Raw genomic sequence first — 18,914 nt, forward strand, 5'->3', positions numbered from 1 at the left:
TCCTGAACCCAAGAAATTCACATATCATAATTAGTACCAAGTGGTGAACAAAGTGGTCTGGAACAAAAGCAAAGATGAACATATCTGGCTGTGCGTGGCAGGGACAAGCTCTGTGGCAGCGTGGGAGGGGGCCTGGAAGGATACTGAGTTGGCTGAGAATGGCTCACAAGATGTATGAAACCCACTTCAAGCCCTCGAGACCGGCATCAAGCCGTCTTCTGCTTCAGTGGGTTTGGCTGGGACAACATGTGATCCGATCTGGGACTAAGCTGTTTCCCTTCCACAGCAAAGAACTCGGGAAGTCGAGCTAAGCAGCTTTCCAAGTGTATGCAGGGGCAGGCAGAGAGAACACTGTGGGTAATTAAGTCTTTTCTCCAGGCTAAATAATCTTAAAATATCCTATCTATTGAGGTCCCAATAATTTGAAGTGAAACTTCCCTGGAGTGATGTATGTGTGCCCCAAGGCCAAACGTCTCTGGGCAAGTTGCTAAAAATTCATTGGTGAGAAGCAAGTACCTCAGTGTTACCCCAGAATGAGGCCAGAAGAGAAAGCACTGGTTCTCTGCAGCCCCACCTTGCAGCTGGCGAGCGGGGCCGTCTCCGTGCCAGGTGCTGCCACTTCAACTTGTTAAGTTGACTTTGAGCTCTTCACCACTTAATTTGATCCACAAAGATCATGATGCAGTTTCAGGTCCTCAGATCTCCCCTAATGGGGCTTTGGCCACACCACTGAGATGGCTCCACTAGATAACCTTTCATGAAAGATGTATGGATTTTCCCATGCTCCCTTAGAGCAGCCGGCAGCTATTTTCATGTTGCCATCAAAACAAGACACTTCTGCTACTCAGGATAAGTGCAAAAATGGACAAACAGATATCTGAAAGAATTAGAAGCAGGCTCCCAAAGAGGTATTTGCACACCCATGTTCATTGCAGCATTATTCACAGCAGCCAAGAAAGCTGGAAGCGACTCATCAACAGATGAGTGGATAAAGAAAATGGGATGGTAGGTACATACAATGGAACATAATTCAGTCCTAAAAAAAGAAGGAAATCTATGACATGCTACATGGATGAACCTTGAGAATATCATGCTAAGCAAAATAAGCCAGTCACAGAAAGACAAATACTATAGATCCCATTCATATGAGTACTTAAAATAGTCTAAATCATAGAAATAGGCCTGGCCAGATAGCACACACCTGAAGTCCCAGCCACTCAGGAGGCTAAGACAGGAAGATTGCTTAAGCCAGGAGTTCATATCCAACCTGGGCAACATAGTGAGACCCTGTCTCTAAAACAGACAAACTACATATATAAACATAGACACACATATGGAAACAGAAAGTTGAAAGGCAGTTTACCAAGGGCAGGGGTGAGGTGGGAAGGCAGAATTCATATTTAGTGGATATAGAATTTCTGTTTTGGAAAATGAAAAAGTTCTTGAGAAAGGTTGCACAACAATGTAAATATACTTAATGCCACTGAACTGTACATTTAGAAATGGCTAAGATGGTCAATGTAATGTTATATGTTTTTTACCACAATGAAAAAATAATAGACACATGGCAGAGAACCAAAAAGCCTGGCAGGGTGTAGGAACACTGAGGTAGCAGGGAGCATTTGGTCACCGACTTTTGGCCCTTCTGGGTGAAGTCTGTCCCCCTCCCAGCTCTCTTCTCCACCTGAAGACTCCAGGCTCCCCTCCTACCTCTCTGCTCCATCCCAGCTGCTTCTACTTCTCTGAAGGCCCATCTCCTTAGTGGCTTCTCTTTCTCCTCCTGTTCCTAGAGGGAGGCATCCCTAGGACACATGCATCTCCATTCTGTCTATTCTTCCCTACACTCCCTCCTGGAAGAATGCCTGAATTCCCAGGTCTCTCACCCCCATCCAGATCTACCTCCTCCAACTCTGGTTTCCACCATTCTTCCTGCCCTACAGGAACCACAGAGCCTGGGAAGCCTGGATAAGGCTCTGCCTGTGTGAGCCCGCTTTATGCTTCTGGTCCACCCCTAAGGTCATTGCACCCTCTTCTTTGCCACTGGGCTCCACAGCAGCTGCCTCGGTTCACTTGGAGCCCAGGTCTCAAAATTCTGGACCTATGACGTTCTGACTTCAGTTCCTGGCTCCCTGACAATGCCACATGTACATCTTCCTGGTGTCCTATTTCATCACTGGCCTTTGGCAGGTGTCAAACTCTCCTGGTCCCAGCAACTTGGTAGAGTTCTCAACCTTCACAGAGAACAGGTCCCTGAGCTTCATGCAAGGCTTCGATTCAGCAACGGCCCAGACAGCGGGGTCAATCATCCTCACCATCTCAAAACCTGCCTCCTACCCCCAATGTAGCACCTTCCCCTGCCAAGTCCAAGACTGGCCCAGCCCTGCTGGACAACGGTGCCTCACTTACAGCGTGGCCTCGCAGCTGAGTCGCAGCCTTCTGGAAATGTGGCATCATCCTCTTGCACACGCTGCACCCTGGTCACAGCAGGAGAGAGACCACATCTAGTTACAGGAATGGCTGGGCCCTCACACCCTGCCCTGCCTCCCCATGGCCATCCTCTACCCAACAAGCACTTATCCAGCCTTGAGAAGCTCCGGACCATTCTAGATCCCAGGTACACAAAAGGAATAGGAGGCGGGAGTCCCAGCCCCCAAAGAGTTTACAGTCTCAGTGGCGCAAAACAAGGCACTGCCCAGCAGCCAGTCATAAATGGTGGATTGAAGAAACAAGCATGACACCAAGGGAGAAGAGCAGAGTCCAGAGTACTGATAATGACCTCAATAGAAATTCAGAAAACCAGTACAGGTGTCAAGAGAGCAAGTGCTACTCGCACAGTGAAAAGCACCCCTCAAAACCCGGAAAGGCCTGCAAATGAGCCAGAGTCAAATGCCATTATGAAGAAAAATGTGTGACCATGAATACAATCACTTTTGGTATTTCCAGGCCTCCTTTCTCTTTCATTAACAAGGATAATTAAGCAATGACCGGAGGCAGGCTGAGCGTGAACAGCACTGGCTCTGGCCCGTGGGATGAGCGCCAGACCAGGACTTTGGACGCCACACCGGCTCTGATCTTCACACAACTTGCTGAAGGCCTTGAGAAGTCACGTCCTCTCCCTGGGCTCTTTCCTCTGGCAGATGAGGCGGGCTGAACCACACAACCTCAGGCCCCTTCCAGCTCTGATAGCAGAGGATTCTGTCTGCGATGGCCTTGGATCAGCCCTCCAGGGCTCTGTGGCACACCATGGTCACACCCCTCTCCTGGTGGTGAAGACCCCCAGCCTTGGTTGGGGGTCTTGAACTCCTGGGTTCACTGTGAAGTCATAGTGGATGTTTGGGACCTGGCCTTCCTAGTCGGGGACTCCACAGAGTGACCTTAAACTCCTTCCCTTAAACCAGAGCAGACTACGTTTCAGCACTGATCTCACAGGACAGGAGCAGTTTCCTCTGCTACAAAACAGAGTTTAAGATCCATCTGAAGACCATAGGAACCAGAGCTGCCTGGAACCATGTGTCAGGCTGGTTCTCATCTCAGCTTGGCACAGCGGGCACAGGGGCCACGTGGCAACAGGCGATCCAGCTCCAATCCATGCTTACCTGACACCTAGACAGGACATGAAGCCAGAAGGCCAACATTTCTGCTGGGCCACAAGAACCTCCCCAGCACCAGGCCTATTTGGCCATGAGTCTCCCAAGGTGCCCAGCAGCCCCCTCCTGACATTCCTGTCTAACAGATGGACTCACACACACCCCAGTATGTGATCCTTGGGCTTAAGTTCTGCCATCGGTCCTGGCAAGAGAGAAGGGGCTGTTTAGAGGCCAGCCTGCAGTGTGAGCTCGCCCCATCTGCCCTCAGAAGATAAGAGGTGCCTCTCCTTGGGACCTGCTACCAAAATGGGAACACCACTGGGGCATAAAGAAAGGAATATGACACTTGTCAGGGGCATCGTCCTCACTGTGGAGATTCAGAGGGAAGAGAGTAGAAGCAGGAACAATGCTCCAGGGGGACGTCACTGGGTAGAAAATAGGTGGCTGCAGGTGGCGCAGAAGAAGGAGATCAGCTCTGGGAAGAACAAGACCAAGACCAAGATCTGCGTCTCCCCAGCACCGTTGGCTGTGTGATCCTGGGCAAGTGCCCTGGGCTCTCCAAGTCTCAACTTCCCCATCTGTGCAGTGGGAATAGGTACCCCACAGGTGTTGGACAGAGCTGGGGAACATTCATGCCTGCAGAGACATCTGAGTTCAACTCCAGGCCTGAGAGCATGCTTTCCAGTCCGTGGTGGGGGAAACACTTCCACAGAGGGTAGGATGTCACTCCATCCCCAGGAGGGAAAATAAGGGGGTACACTTGCAGCCTCTCACTCATTCTTCAAATGGTGACTTCAATCTGACACCCGCTGGGCCACATTCAGCTACCAAAAATCCTCAGGTGTGGCCTCTCTGTTCTGCCTGTTTGCAGCCTGCAGCAATTATACAGTGAAACAGGGGATGGGTCAGCCAGCTGTCCCTGAGGGCAGGGCCACCAGCACTGGGTGGAGAAGTTATTGGGTGGGGAGAGAAGTGATGGAGGAGTAGGAAACCACAGGCCAAGCCAGTTTCAAATTTAACTTTACCAAAAATAGAGCTGGCCCTGTGCTGATTCCACTGGGAGGCAGGGGGAGAGGTAAGACTAATTATCACTCTCAAACCCCAACAGTCAGAGTAGTCAGCCTTTTTATTTTCTGATTAATTCAGTGAGCAAACATCTCCCGAATAAAGCAATCCTGGGGAGCCAGGTTCCTTGTCAGCGCCAAAGGTTCCCACTGCCTTTGGGACCATTCACCCCACATGTGACCAAAGGGTCACAGAGTCCTAACAGATGTCCCAGTTAGGGAACTGCTGGGTATCCCAAGAATCAGCTGAAATAAGATGCCATGATGGCATGATTAGACTAGGGTGCCAAAAGCACAAGTTTGTTTCATGTTTTAAAAAACCATACACATGTATATAATCAAAAAAAGAGTCCTGAGTTCCTTGGGACCTGGGAGTCCAACTGATCTGACCCTCCACCAAAAGTTTAACTTAACCTTGAGTTTTCTTCTCCCTCCCCTACCACCAATAAGCTTTGTGACTCTGAGGTACTAACTTCCCTGCCCCAGCTTCCTCTTCTATAAAAATAACTGTGCTCACATCTCTGCTGTGAAGAGTGGGATGAGCACACTGTCACACAGCCTGGATGCATGGTGGGGAGAGGTCACAGAACACAGGTGCAAACCTCCAGAGCACTACTTCTAAATAACTACAGACCTGTCTGGTTACACCTAGATCCTGTCTTGTGGCACTCCATTTTATAGCTACATTTAAACAATGTGTTGAGTCCAGAAGGGCTTTAAGATACACCAAAGAAGGCCCATCCTCTAGGGGCTACGTGGGCAGGATAATTCCTAAAGCAATTCACAGCTGGGTACTTAATAATATTTCTCCAAGAAGAAATGAAACGGGGTGAAACTAACTAATGAACATTAATAAAGAAGAGGAGTGAGGATTAAAGTAGCTACCATTCAGGTCAGAGCTGGATCTACAGCAAGTGAGACACCAGGGCCTCCTCCCAAAGGCAAGCACAGCCCTGGGGGCAGCGAGGAGGCCTGGGAAGGAGGCTGGGGCTGGAGAACTCCCAGCAATCAAAACAGGAGTCGGGGGCCGGGTGTGGTGGCTCACGCCTGCAATCCCAGCACTTTGGAGGCGGAGGGGGGTAGATCACCTGACATCAGAAGTTTTAAACCAGCCTGGCCAACATGGTGAAACCCCATCTCTACTAAAAATACAAAAATTAGCTGAGCATCTTTAGTCCCTGTTGCCCAGGAGGCCGATGCAGGAGAATTGTTTGAACCTGGGGGACAGAGTTTGCAGTATGTTGAGATGGCACCACTGCACTCTAGCCTGGATGGCAGAGCAAGACTCTGTCACAAAAAAACAAAAACAAAAACAAACAAAAAAACAGGGCTGGGGAAAGGCTGCTGTCATGGCAAATAAGCTACTGGCTCAGAGCACCACAGAAGGGCATACAGCTGAGGGGGTGGGGGCATCATCCCCAGGGTGCAGACAGGACGAGCCTTTGCCTAAAGAACTTCTCAGGAAATGTGATTCAAGATGGGCTTTCATGAGCAAACAGAACTCTGGTTTGCAGTGACAAACCAGAGCCTATGACACCCTTCTGAGCCACACACACCTGGGCAGAGCCTATGACACTCTCCTGAGCCACACACACCTGGGCAACCTGCTTGCATCTTGTAAGCCCCTCTGTCACTCCAGCCTTCAGGGAGACACTGACATCGCTGCTTCGTGAAGGACAGATGCAGTTCACAGAGGCGCAGCACAAAGGACCTTGCCCGGCTCAAATCCAGGGTTATTTTCAATTTGTGGGTTGGGACCCGTTAGACTGTGGACGTGCCCAGACAGTGAGTTTTTGAGGCTTTGCAGGCCACACTGTCTCTGTCACAAGTACTGAACTCTGTTGCTAGCCAATGTAGAGCCATGGCTGGGTCCCAACAAACCTTTACAAAATGAGGCAGCTGGCCTGTGGGCCATAATTTGCTGACCCTTTGTCAGAGGGTTATGAAGCAGTAGAAATAACCGATAATTTTTAAATAAAACAGAACAGAAAATAGTGGGCATTACATCTGGTAAACAACAGATGGCAATAGTAAGGTCAAGTGCAGTTCTGTGAAACTTTTGTTTCAGCTTATTTGCATATGATTTATATATACTTCTAGTACAGGGTTGCAGTTTAAAACATTTTAATTCTGTGAAATTCCATCAAAAAGTTTGAAAGCCACTGCTGTGATCTAGTCCCTTCTCTTACAGATGGAGAAACTGAGGCCTAGCAAGGCAAAGGACTTGGCCAAGTTCACCCGGCTCACTGGTGGCACAGCTGGGATTTGAACCCATGTGTTCGGGCTGTCATCGCAAAGATCCTCCTGCTATCTCCCACATCCTTCTGCCTCATACAGGGACTAAGCCCAAATTCTGGAACCCATTTCTCTCTGCTCCTGGTCCCCTGCTCCTCCCAGGTGGTACCAGCAGAGGATGCAGGAGCTAGAGCTGGACGAGCTGCTGCCCCTAGAGGCGGGCCAGGCTCTGCACCATGATGCTATGCCTGAGGGGTAGCAGAACAGCCACAGGGTGACCTGCACCGAGGCAAGGCACCACCAACAGGAAACAGGACACGGCTGGGGAAGGTGGAGCTGACCAGACTGGGTGGAGCTCCAGATAAAGAGGGCTGAAAGACACACATTCTAGTGGAGACAGAGTGCAGGGCAGACAGCAGGAGGGGAGGAGCCAGATGAAAAGGCAAAGACGAAGGAAAAGAGGCGCAGATGGAGAGATGAGAGTCAACGTTCTAAGCGAGGGACCCAGGCCAGTCCCCCACAACCCCCCGTACCACCCCCCGCCCCCCGCCGCCCACAACCCCTACCCGCCTCCCGCCTACAACGAGACTAAAAAACCAGCTCTGGCCCAAGGGAGAAAGTTCACTCACAGGGGGCATAAAACATGACCAGTAGTGGCCTCTCTTCCTTCTTCAGGAGTCGTCTGAAGTCCTGAGGCACAAAAAGAGAAAACCAGCAGCTCACACATGGCACAACAACAGGATGATACCCCTTCCCTGCCCCTCCTGCATCCAGAAGTGTGGGGATGGGGAGAGGAGCAGGAGTGGGCACTTCAGAAAGCACAGTCTGGTGGCTGACTTGTGGGTGCGGGCAGAGCCGAGGCAGGTCAGGAGCAGAGATAACGTATTTGAGACCACCCTTGCTTATTACAGATGGGAACACTGAGGCCCCAAGCTAACAAATGGCTTTGGCCTGGTGAGAGAGAGGGAGTCGTGAGGACCAGGCTGCTGGCTTTCCTTTCAGCCCCACCTGAACAGTTCAAAGACAACAAAGAGCGGTTTTTGTTCCATGATGCTGTCAAATAGGCTGCCCCTTCCTGTGACTTACACAGCAGTTTTGTTGTGGGGCGGGTGGCTGTTTTCATGTGTGCCCGGCTTGGCCAGATGGGGATCTGCTCATTGTGGGAAGAGGGGTTAACCCATACCGGCTAATCTCTTGCTAATCTCTTCCCAGGCTCCAGCCCTGCCACCACTGTCCTGGCCCCCAGGAGTCCATGGAGCACACAGAGCAGAGAAGGGGGCCTGCTCCACCCTCCAGGAGGTTACAGGCAAAATGGATTTGTAAATCCCTTAGAACAGTGCCGGGCATGTTATTAAGCAGTACATAATGATTTGTTAGCTGCACACAATAAAGGCAAAAAGACAAATGGCCACACAGTGCTCATGTAGACTTCAGTGTGTGAGCAGGGTGGAGTGACTTTTCTTCCAACGAGAGCCAATGGTGGATGGGAAAAAGCAACTCTATCAAGGACTGCAATGAAGCAGGATGATAGAGCATATTTTGATTAAGCTGCTCAACCACTTTTCACAGAAGAAAATGAGAGGGTTTTCTCTTTTGAATAATAAGGAAAATAAGAAAATTTAAAAATGCAGCTTTCTGGCAGCAAGAAGGCATTAGGTACATAAATGATGGCACATTCCGCACAATGGGATACCACTGCATCATTAAAACCGAAGAAGAAGGTGTTTAATGTCACAATCAGATGTGCACCGTGCACTGTGGGGGCGGGAAGCAAGTTACAAAACAGCATATAAAATATAATGACATCTTTGTGAGTGGAAACATAATGTACATATTACCTTGAAAGCCTGGAAGATTACAAAAATATCAGCAGGCATCTCTCTCAATGAAAAGGTGTGGGGTGATGTGGTTTTTTTCTTTATGCTAAAGATGTATTTTCTAAATTTTCAACAATGAATGTGTATTAACTTAAACATTTTCAGTTAGATAAAAAAAGATCAAATTTTTGTGGATATCCAAAACATTTTAGAATAAATTCTGGAAAAGTTTACCCTTGTTTACATAACTAGAGGGTTAAGGCACTAATTTTCAAACAAAATTAGTAAACAAGATATTTACCCCAACTAGGGGTACAGGATGCAAACAGTTTTAAAATTATCTTTTGAGATTTCTGGAGATAAAAGCTAGTAAAAATCTGAGAAGAGAAGATTTTATTGAGCCTATAGCAATTTGGTTTCATATCTTGAGTAGTAACAGATATTACATTCAAAGATGCTTAATTACCCTCACAAAGTATGAAATTCCAAGCCTACAAATTGAATCAGCAATTCAAACTTGAATTTGGAACTTTTCATTGTTTATGTGGACATTCTATTAGCAGAGAAGCAGCTGTACCTCTTACTTCCATAGGAGAGAAAAGAGCACAAATCAGGATGAGAGGATTCCCTACGGGTGTGAAAGAACTATTTCTGCTTAATATTCCTGCAGTTACAGAAGAACAACCTTAGGAAGTTCAGGACATGGTATCTGGGGAGGAAGGCACCCGGCAATCACTTTCCAGAGAAGCTATACACATTCATTATCACGGGAACGGCACTCTGTTTAGGCTGTTTGTATTTCCATGGCTCTTGGTACATGTGCCACTCTCTCCTGGTACTTGCCCCTCTTTCCCTGCCCCCACATGCTTTTTTAAAAGACTTCCTTGAGGCTGGATGCAGTGGCTTACAACTGTAATCCCTATATTTTGGGAGGCAGAGGCAGGTGGATCACTTGAAGTCAGGAGTTCCAGACCAGCCTGGCCAACATGGTGAAACCCCATCTCTACTAAATTACAAAAATTAACTGGGCATGGTGGCGCACGCCTGTAATCCCAGCTACTTAGGAGGCCACGGTAAGAGAATCACTTGAACCCCAGAGGTGAAGGCTGCAGTGAGCCAAGACTGTGCCACTGCACTCTAGCCTGAGGGACAGAGTGAGACTCTGTCTCCAAAATTTAAATAAAAGACATCTTCAAGATGACAATACTGGCTCTTTCTATCCCAGAGAATGTTGTGCCCAGCCCTTAATTTGAATCACCACTGATCCACTTGGTTGGCCCACAATAATTGCACGTTTTACCTTCCTCCAGAAGGTTAAAAAAAAGGCATCATTTTCTTCAGGGCTAACAAGCATTAAGAGTACAGTCAATAGGCCAGTTACAGAGGCTCATGCCTGTAATCTCTGCACTATGGGAGGCTGAGGCAGGAGGATTGCTTGAGGCCAGGAGTTCAAGACCACCTTGGGCAACATAGTGACAGCCCATCACTACAAAAAATTTAAAAACTAGCCGGGCATGGTGGCATGCACTTGTAGTCCCACTTACTCAAGAGGCTGAAGTAGGAGGATTGCATGAGCCCAGGAATTCAAGGTTACAGTGAGCTATGATCACACCACTGTACTCTTCCAGCCTGGGTGACCGTGAGACCCTGACTCCAAAAACAAAAAAAAGAGTCAACAATTTTAAAGGAAAAGGGAGAGAAGGAAGAGAAAGATGAAACCTATGTTTTATTTTATCAAGATAGGAATGAACCTTCTCCCTCCATCTACAAAAAGCACTGCTTGCCTCACAGACCATCCGAACTATTACAGAGAAGTTCTTGCCCATCCTAAGTGAAGGCGTCATACAAACATGGATGCACATGGCTAAAGATGCACATTCAGGTCAGGTGGGCAGGCTGTGGATCGAGGGGCAACGTGTGTCACACCTTTTGCACTCTTGATTATTTTAGAGATGGGGTCTTGCTATGGTGACCAGGCTACCCTTGAACTCCTGAGCTCAAGCAATCCTCCTGCCTCAGCTCCGAGTAACTAGGACCACAGGCAGGTGCCACCCACAGCAACCAGTCTGTTATTACTTTTGTTAAATACTCAAGAACTAATAAAGACTATCACCTACCTCTACCACTGGTCAAATTTGGAACTCAAAGCACAAGAGGGTAAATAATTGGTACAAAGCGATAGAGTGATTCAGAATTGTAGAGACCTGCTCAAGTCTCTGGAAATCTAACCCTAATCTCCAAGATTATTCTCTAAAAAAAAAAACCAAAAACAAAAAACAAGATGTAAAGCCAATCCTAGCAACATCTGGATTACATAACAGAGAAAGAACATTTAAATCTATATGCACATATGGAAAATCTAAACATGTTCAAATACATTAAATAAGGAAGGTGAAGAACGAAGAAAATTCTCAAGCAACTTGTGATCTCTACTGGTTACAACATAGAGCTGGGAAGGGGAATCAAATATTAGGGTCCTGGCCTAGCTTCCCTGGAGGAAAGTCCAAGTGACCCTGGAATATTCCCATTTCTCAGCTGGTTGGGCTCCTCTCCGTGGGAAGCCCTGGTACCAGGAAAGCTTCCAGCATCCATCAGAACTGATGGGGAATACATTACCTTTTCAATGTCAATGTGGACAACATCTTTGGCTCCAGGATCTTCCTCCCACAGTGGAGGCCCTTTGGGATCCTTCAAAAAGGCCACTATGGACTGATGAAAAAAAAAGGAAAGAGAAAATGCATTTTAGCCCTGAAAAGAGGGAGGTAGGGGAATCAGGGATCTGTTCTGCTTCCCTGCCTGGTGACCTGGGCACACCAGGTGCTGGGCTCAGGACTACATGTAGTATAAGCTTAGAGAATGTGCTATTTCCAATGTCCACTGACATCATGCACTTCCACCACTCCCGCCAGGCTTTTCCAATCACAAGACACCTTGCTCACTCCAGTCAGGTGGTCCATACCTACTATGCATCTTCATGGACAGAAAAGAAAACATCTGAGGCAATGAGTTGGCTTATTCAAACCAGAGACACACTGATGCTTCTACTAAACCTCATCTCCTCCAAGATGTCCTCCTGCCTAATGGAATAATAGTCTCAGTCTTGTCAAAAGGAGACATTTCCATACACCTGCAGCCACTAAAACTGTCATCTCATAAGCAGATAATCACACCTACTTTCAACCTGCTTGGTATTTCATGATCTAAAGTGGTTTTCAGTGGATTAAATCCTGATTATCCTCCGCTGTATATGAATGAGCGAGGTCCAGGCTGGGAAGCCCCCAGGGCAGGGTGGTCACCAATGTGGACCCACGCTTGTTGCTGTACTTCTCTTCCTGAGGGCCCCTCTTCTGGACTGCCTGGATTAAAGATCTGAGAAAGCCCTTACAGATAAAGGGCTTTGCTGGCCTTTGTTATGTGTACACTGACTCAAACCTCCACTGGCTTTGGGGAAGGCACACAGGGGCAGGGAAGAAAGGCACTGTCCTCCCACCCTTATCCGTACTCCCTGCCACTCTCACTGGTCCAGAGCAGAAGCAGCACTCCCTTTCCCCTCAGTCACTCTGAGAGACGGTGCTTAAAGTCTGTGAGAGCCAGGAGCAGGCACCAGATCCCAGCCAGACTGTTACTTCTGTCCACTTTGACCACGCTCCAGTGAGCAGATGCTGAATGTGTGTGTGTGTGTGTGTGTTGGGAGATGGGGAGGCCTGAGACAGAGAGAGAGAGAGTGTGTGTGCATGTGTGTGTGTGTGTTGGGAGATGGAGGGGCCTGAGACAGAGAGAGAGAGAGAGAGTGTGTGTGCGTGTGTGTGTGTGTGTGTGTGTGTGTGTGTTGGGAGATGGGGAGGCCTGAGACAGAGAGAGAGAGAGTGTGTGTGCATGTGTGTGTGTGTGTTGGGAGATGGAGGGGCCTGAGACAGAGAGAGAGAGAGAGAGAGTGTGTGCGTATGTGTGTGTGTGTGTGTTTTGGGAAATGGGGAGGCCTGAGAGAGAGACTGTGTGTGTGTGTGTGTGTGTGTGTGTGTGTGTGTGTGTGTGTGTGTTGGGAGATGGAGGGGCCTGAGACAGAGAGAAAGAGAGAGAGAGAGAGTGTGTATGTGTGTGTGTATGTTTTGGGAAATGAGGAGGCCTGAGAGAGAGAGAGAGAGGGAGAGAGAGTGTGTGTGTGTGTGTGTGTGTGTGTGTTGGGAGATGGGGAGGCCTGAGTGTGTATGTATGTGTGTTTTGGGAAATGGGGAGGCCTGAGAGTTTGTGTGTATGTGTGTGTGTATGTGTGTGTACGTCTATGTTGGGATATGGGGAGGCCTGAGTGTGTGTGTGTGTTGGGAGATGGGGAGGCCTCTGTGTGTGTGTGTGTGTGTGTGTGTGTGTGTGTGTGTGTGTGTGTTGGGAGATGGGGAGGCCTGAGGTGAGAAAGGGAAGTACTCTTCTATAATAGTAAGGGTGTGCATTCAGCCCATCCACTGGTCACATACAGAGAGGACCTTAGTAAGGCTTATTATTTCTGGAAACTCTGTTTGGAAAGAACTACTATGGGAGAATGGGAGACAGCCAAGACTTCATAGAATTTCATTCAGGTAGTGCTTCCTGCCTGTCCAAGTGGAGCTGTGAAACGCCTCCTGGCAAGAGAACAGCCATTTCTGCCACAGCAAAAGGCGGATCCACCCTTTCTTGGTCCCATGTCAAGGCTTCGCCATGACAACACAAGGAATTATGGAAATGTCAGGGTCTTCCCGACACCCACTCTCACCCACAGCTGCAGAGGCACCTGTCCACCAAGCCATGTGAGAAAGATGCTGGTAGCTCCCCCTTGCCTGGGGTTCCAGAAATACCCAGTGCAGGTGCTCTCAATTTAGGGTGCACAGGAAACTTCAGGAGTTGGTGAAACCCCAGACTCACGTGAGAACATTGACCTTGATTGCATGCACACACACTTTTTCAGGGAGAAGGTCTGTGTTCAGTAGATGCTCAGTGGGAGCAGAACCCCAGAACAAGTTAGGCACTGCTGCTCTGGGGGCTCCCCCCATGCCCAGCCCCCTCCCCCATTTCCACCTTGGCATCAAGAAAAAAAAAGCAGTGGATGGAAAAGGGAAGAAATGGCCTTTTAATGTAACAACTGACGTGTTCATACACACAACATTGTTTTTCAGGTGAGGATTATTCTCGTTTCACTGAATAACCCCATCTCTAACATTCTCTCTTAGTTGATCTAACTGGACAAGACCTCAGGAGGGGGGAAGTCTGCGGGGAGCAGCACCTGGAAGTCTACCCTCAGTTGTCCTATTCAGGGTGCTCTGAGTCCCAGATACTGCCTGACACCACATCTGGCCTTTAGGACACCTTCACGGCTGTGATCCTGGCTCACAGCTACCAGGCCCTGAGATCATCAGTGCGTCATCTGAATCCAGACTGCCAGGTGGCACCTCTGGCTCTCACCACTTCTATAGTAAGGATTTGGGGAGTAAGTGCTAACAAGGAAAGGGCAGCTTACAGGATGTTCCCACTTTGAGTTTCCTCTTCTTTGCTAATGGGGTGAAGTAATTTAAGTCCTCACTTATCTGGCCTGTGACCTCTCTAGGTACCATGGCACAGCAACTGTGACTAGGCTCCTGCCCAACCGTATGGGTTGACAAAAGCCACAGCCAGAACATGGGCCTGCAGGCCATTGGCCCCGCCTGTCAAGGGCTCCTCCATCTCTCTGGAGTCAGGGTCCCAGGAGAAACCCTGAATGGAAAGTTAGTCAGACAAGCTGAAAAGGCCGAAGCCATCGGCAGTCAAGGAACCATCCTGTCACCTTCCCTCTGCCCTGGAGAACTCCTAGGACTCTGCCCCAGTCCCACTTGGGGATGCTGGGACTAAGAGTGCCCTCTCTCCATCTGAAACTGAAGACTCTGGGCCCATGTGATGCTCAACCACTTCTTCAGCTTGTTGATGCAGAAATCATGGGAAGGTCAAGAGAATGCCAACCTCACATGCCCTGTCTTTGTAAGAAGTGGGATGAGGCCAGGATTCTGCCTCTCCCACCCAGATACCCAGTGGCATGCTGGAACCACGTGGGCTCCTTGCTCCTTTTCTGCTACTCCAGTTCTGAAGAGCCACTGAGAACTCCCTGCTCCATAAGCCCAAGACAGATTCCTCAGAGGTCCTGGTTAAACATAAAATATACACAACCTCCAACCAAAAAACAAAACCCCAGCCCTCTTTCCATCACTGCATAAGCACTTCCCCAACCCCACCCAACTAAACCTCGTTCCTGGGGAACATGTGTTCTCTCCAACAACTTCGGTTGACGTCTTAACACAGAATAAGAAGGGCTGAGCAATTCTAGTTGGAAGAACTTTCTAACAGTCTAAGTAGGTGTTAGGATGATGAGTAATCAGGCTGAGTCCCTATATAAGGTGAACGCTGTAGCAACTTAAAAAAAGAATGAGTGTTATTGGATAAGCAAGAAATGACCTGGAGAGATGGTGGGGAGAGACAGAGGGAGAAAGAAGGAAGGGCAGAGGGAGAGGGGCACAGACAGCTGCACAGACAGATGGACCGATAGGAAAAAATGGAAGGAGACACAGATGGAGAAAGAGGGACAGATGAAGAGACAGGAGTACAGGGTCCAACCCAGTCTGGGAAAGATGAGAGTTAGGAAGTGAGTTCAAACACATCAGGACCAGAAGAAACATATGGCTTCAGCCAACGCAGGATGAGAACGCAGAAGACAGGCTGGAGGAAGGGAATGCTGACCATGAAGGAAGAGAGTTGCAGTACAGGAGTACTAAGGGCTGGGCCAGTTGCTTTGTGATTACAGAATCTCCTACTTCTTGTCATTTACTTATGCTTTTCCATCTACTTCTAAACTGAATTGATAGCAGGGAACTCCTCAATGATACCCATATCTCATTTGGAATAAGCTGCATCAGCCCAAAGGTGCCAAGCTGCCAATGTGTGATACCCTGTGCTAACCTGGGCGCTGTACGTCCATCCAGCCTAAGGGTGGACACTACCACAGAAATGGGGGGAGGGCTTTGAAGCTATAGCAAAAGGACACCCAGGGGCCTTTGGCAGAGAGAGGTGACATCACCTGCCTCACTGGACAGCTGCTGATACATTCACAAATTTATCTCCAAAGCTGGGTCAATCCTATGTGTTAAGATCTACAAACTTTTCCAGATATTCTGCTGACATATGCTCTAGAGATAAGAATCTCTCAGGTCATTTAGAAGAGCTACTTGTGCAATCTGCTCTTTCTTTTCTCAGAGAGAAAACCTGCCAGACTTTGTGCGTCCATTTAGACTCCACCTCTGCTGAGAAAGAGGGAGGTAAATTTACCTTAAATGTCACAGCTCGGTTATATTCAGTATGAAATGCACCATCCCTGTCAAATGAGGAGAAAAATGTGTTAACTTTAAGAATGGTTGTGAAGATATATACCTTTGGTTTCCTGCAGCATCTTAATAAGATTCAGCTTTTGAATGCAGTTCAGAATTTTTTTTTAAAAGAAATAATTGTAAACACAGGAAGAAAACCATTCTGAAATAAAATTAATCTAACTAAAAATAGCTGGTCAGTGAAAATACCAATGAAAGTGTTTGGCACTTACTTGGAAATTGGAAATGCCCACATGTACTTACTGGTAATGGAATAATTCGACCTTTTTATCCTTTGGGCTCAGGTCAACTTTCATCTTTTTGCACAATTTCCTACTCTCTGCATCACTGAAAGACACAAATGTCGGGAACTATTTATTACCTGAAGTCCTCACAGAGGTGTTGACAGCAAAATCTGCTGGTGTCCTAAGAAATAAGCCAGGTAACCTGGAATTCTCAATAGCAGAGGAAGGCCTTACTATAGATAGGCTGTGAGAACTGGAGGAAGGTGACTAACTAGCAAGTAGGGGCTGATCAAGAAAGATAGAGGCCAGGCGTGGTGGCTCGTGCCTGTAATCCCAGCACTTTGGGAGGCCGAGGCGGGTAGATCTCCTGAGGTCAGGAGTTCGAGACCATCCTGGCCAACATGGTGAAACTCCATCCCCACTAAAAATACAAAAATTAGCTGGGTGTGGTGGGGTGCGCCTATAGTCTTAGCTATTCAGGAGGCGGCTGAGGCAGGAGAATTGCTTGAACCCAGGAGGCAGAGGTTGCAGTGAGCCGAGACTGTGCCACTGCACTTCAGCTTGGGTGACAGAGAGACTCCGCCTCAAAAAAAAAAAGAAAGAAAGAAAGAAAAGAAAGACACAAGCAAACAGGAGCTGGTGTGTCATGACTTGTGGGTGGCAACACAGACAGGTCCAGACAAAGGAAGTGCCCCAGAAGCTTAGGGGGTAGACAGCCCATGGTAATAAGAAAATAAACTCCAATTGTGGCTGCTCTTTAAATTAACCAGGCAAGTTTTTAAAAATATCAATGCCCTGGCCTTACTCTGATTATTAAGTCAGAATCTCTGTGAGGGTGGGACAAGCAAGATTTTTGTTTCTGGAGCTCTGACATAGGCCATCTACTATATACTGTCTGACCAAGGTAAGAGGAAAATATGCTACCATATTGAAGAAGTTATGAAATCTGGCCAGGTATTGACAAAAGGCAAAAGGACAAGGCTGTGGTTTAAGAAGCCCCCTCTCTTGGCATCTGAGATATTACACTCTCTTCCCATAAGAAATGCCTGTCAGGTGCCATTCCCCGTTTGCAAAACACTTGTGTACAACCTCATCTAATCCATCTGCCTGTTAGAACAATGGATTTCAATATGTGGTCCCTGAACCAGTAGCACCAGTGTCATCTAGGAACCTGTTAGAAATGCAAATGATCAGCCCCATCCCAGACCCAGTAAATGAGAAACCCTGGGGATTCTTGAGTGATTTGCATTTGAACAACCTTCTAAGTGATACTGATGTGTGCTCAAGTTTGCAAACCACTCACTACATTAGACTAGCTCCTTCTCTGGCTCATATTTCTCTCCCCTACCTCTACAAGGTTTGGCTCCCCTGGGCCCTACACCAGCCCCTTAGAGACCAGACCTGTTCTCACAGCTTCCCCATCCTGCTTGCTTGCACTCAGTCAGTCAGACAACCCTGCTTGTTAGTTGGGGGCCATCTCCCCAGCCCTGAAAATACTCAGTGAGGGCATCTCGGCTACCCATCACCCACTGGTCACCATGGACTACACAACCGGAATCATGTTTTGGGGAACTTTTGCTGGGACAGGTACAACAGCCACCTGAGGCAAGGAGCTGTATCTCCCAGTTGCTTACATGCCTCCTCTCCACCAACAGCCATCAGCTTCACACAGCTGTGCATCAGCCCAGAACAGATGGACTAATTAAAACACTCAGCTCAATTCTAAAAGCAACACTCATCAGTGGATGCAAAAAAATGCAGGACCTCATTTTAAGTGTAAGATGCAATCTGCAACTCAAGAAGCGTGTCTTACTAGAGAGGTGTGTGAGGGTCAGAGAGGAGGAGTGTCTTCCTCCCCGCATCCTCCCCCAGGTCCAGGGGTTTCCTGTCTACTAGTCCCAGCTGTCTAGCCATCGCTGCAGCCACTGCAGCTTCCAGCCCTAGGCCTGGCAAGTAGCGGGGACTCATGAAATGCATGAGGAAGCCAGAGAGGAAAGGCTAATGACATGGCAATAGTTCCTCCCCTAAAGTGGCAAGGACATTTTAGGACAGAGAGATTCCAGAGAGAAGGGGCAAACTGGGAGTGGGCTCTCCGAATGGAGAAGGCAGCCCAGGGCATTGCTGAAAACTTTTTTTTTTTTTTTTTTTGAGACAGAGTTTTGCTCTTGTTACCCAGGCTGGAGTGCAATGGCGCGATCTCAGCTCACCGCAACCTCCTGGGTTCAGGCAATTCTCCTGCCTCAGCCTCCTGAGTAGCTGGGATTACAGGCATGCGCCACCATGCCCAGCTAATTTTTTGTATTTTTAGTAGAGACGGGGTTTCACCATGTTGACCAGGATGGTCTCGATCTGTTGACCTTGTGATCCACCCGCCTCGGCCTCCCAAAGTGCTGGGATTACAGGCTTGAGCCACCACGCCCGGCCGTTGCTGAAAACTTTCTTATCCTAAAGCCCTCTGGGGTCCACACGGGCCTCTTCTGACAACTGCTATGACAGTTCAGTGTGCCCCGTCCCACAGGGGCTCTGTGGTGACACTGCACTGACAGGCGGCGGGTCCGTTTGAGAATGGCTGCAAACGACATGCCCTTTCCCCACTTGAGTCAATTCC

At 48.3% G+C, this 18,914-nt stretch overlaps 1 protein-coding gene across 3 annotated transcripts in view; it reads right to left on the reverse strand.

Annotated features, from left to right (window-relative positions):
- PDIA5 (protein disulfide isomerase family A member 5) overlaps window positions 1–18,914 on the reverse strand; it is a 130,519-nt gene that overhangs the window by 78,856 nt on the left and 32,749 nt on the right. For all 3 annotated transcript variants that reach the window (XM_078351942.1, XM_002758754.6, XM_078351943.1), the window contains 5 exons: window positions 16,326–16,409; window positions 16,024–16,069; window positions 11,320–11,412; window positions 7,516–7,576; window positions 2,407–2,474 (listed from right to left, as the gene is read on the reverse strand). In XM_078351942.1, coding sequence (XP_078208068.1) covers window positions 2,407–2,474; window positions 7,516–7,576; window positions 11,320–11,412; window positions 16,024–16,069; window positions 16,326–16,409 — 352 coding nt within the window. The remainder of the gene's footprint in view (window positions 1–2,406; window positions 2,475–7,515; window positions 7,577–11,319; window positions 11,413–16,023; window positions 16,070–16,325; window positions 16,410–18,914) is intronic.

This window comes from Callithrix jacchus, chromosome 15 (assembly GCF_049354715.1).
Source record: "Callithrix jacchus isolate 240 chromosome 15, calJac240_pri, whole genome shotgun sequence".
Taxonomy (NCBI): domain Eukaryota; kingdom Metazoa; phylum Chordata; class Mammalia; order Primates; family Cebidae; genus Callithrix; species Callithrix jacchus.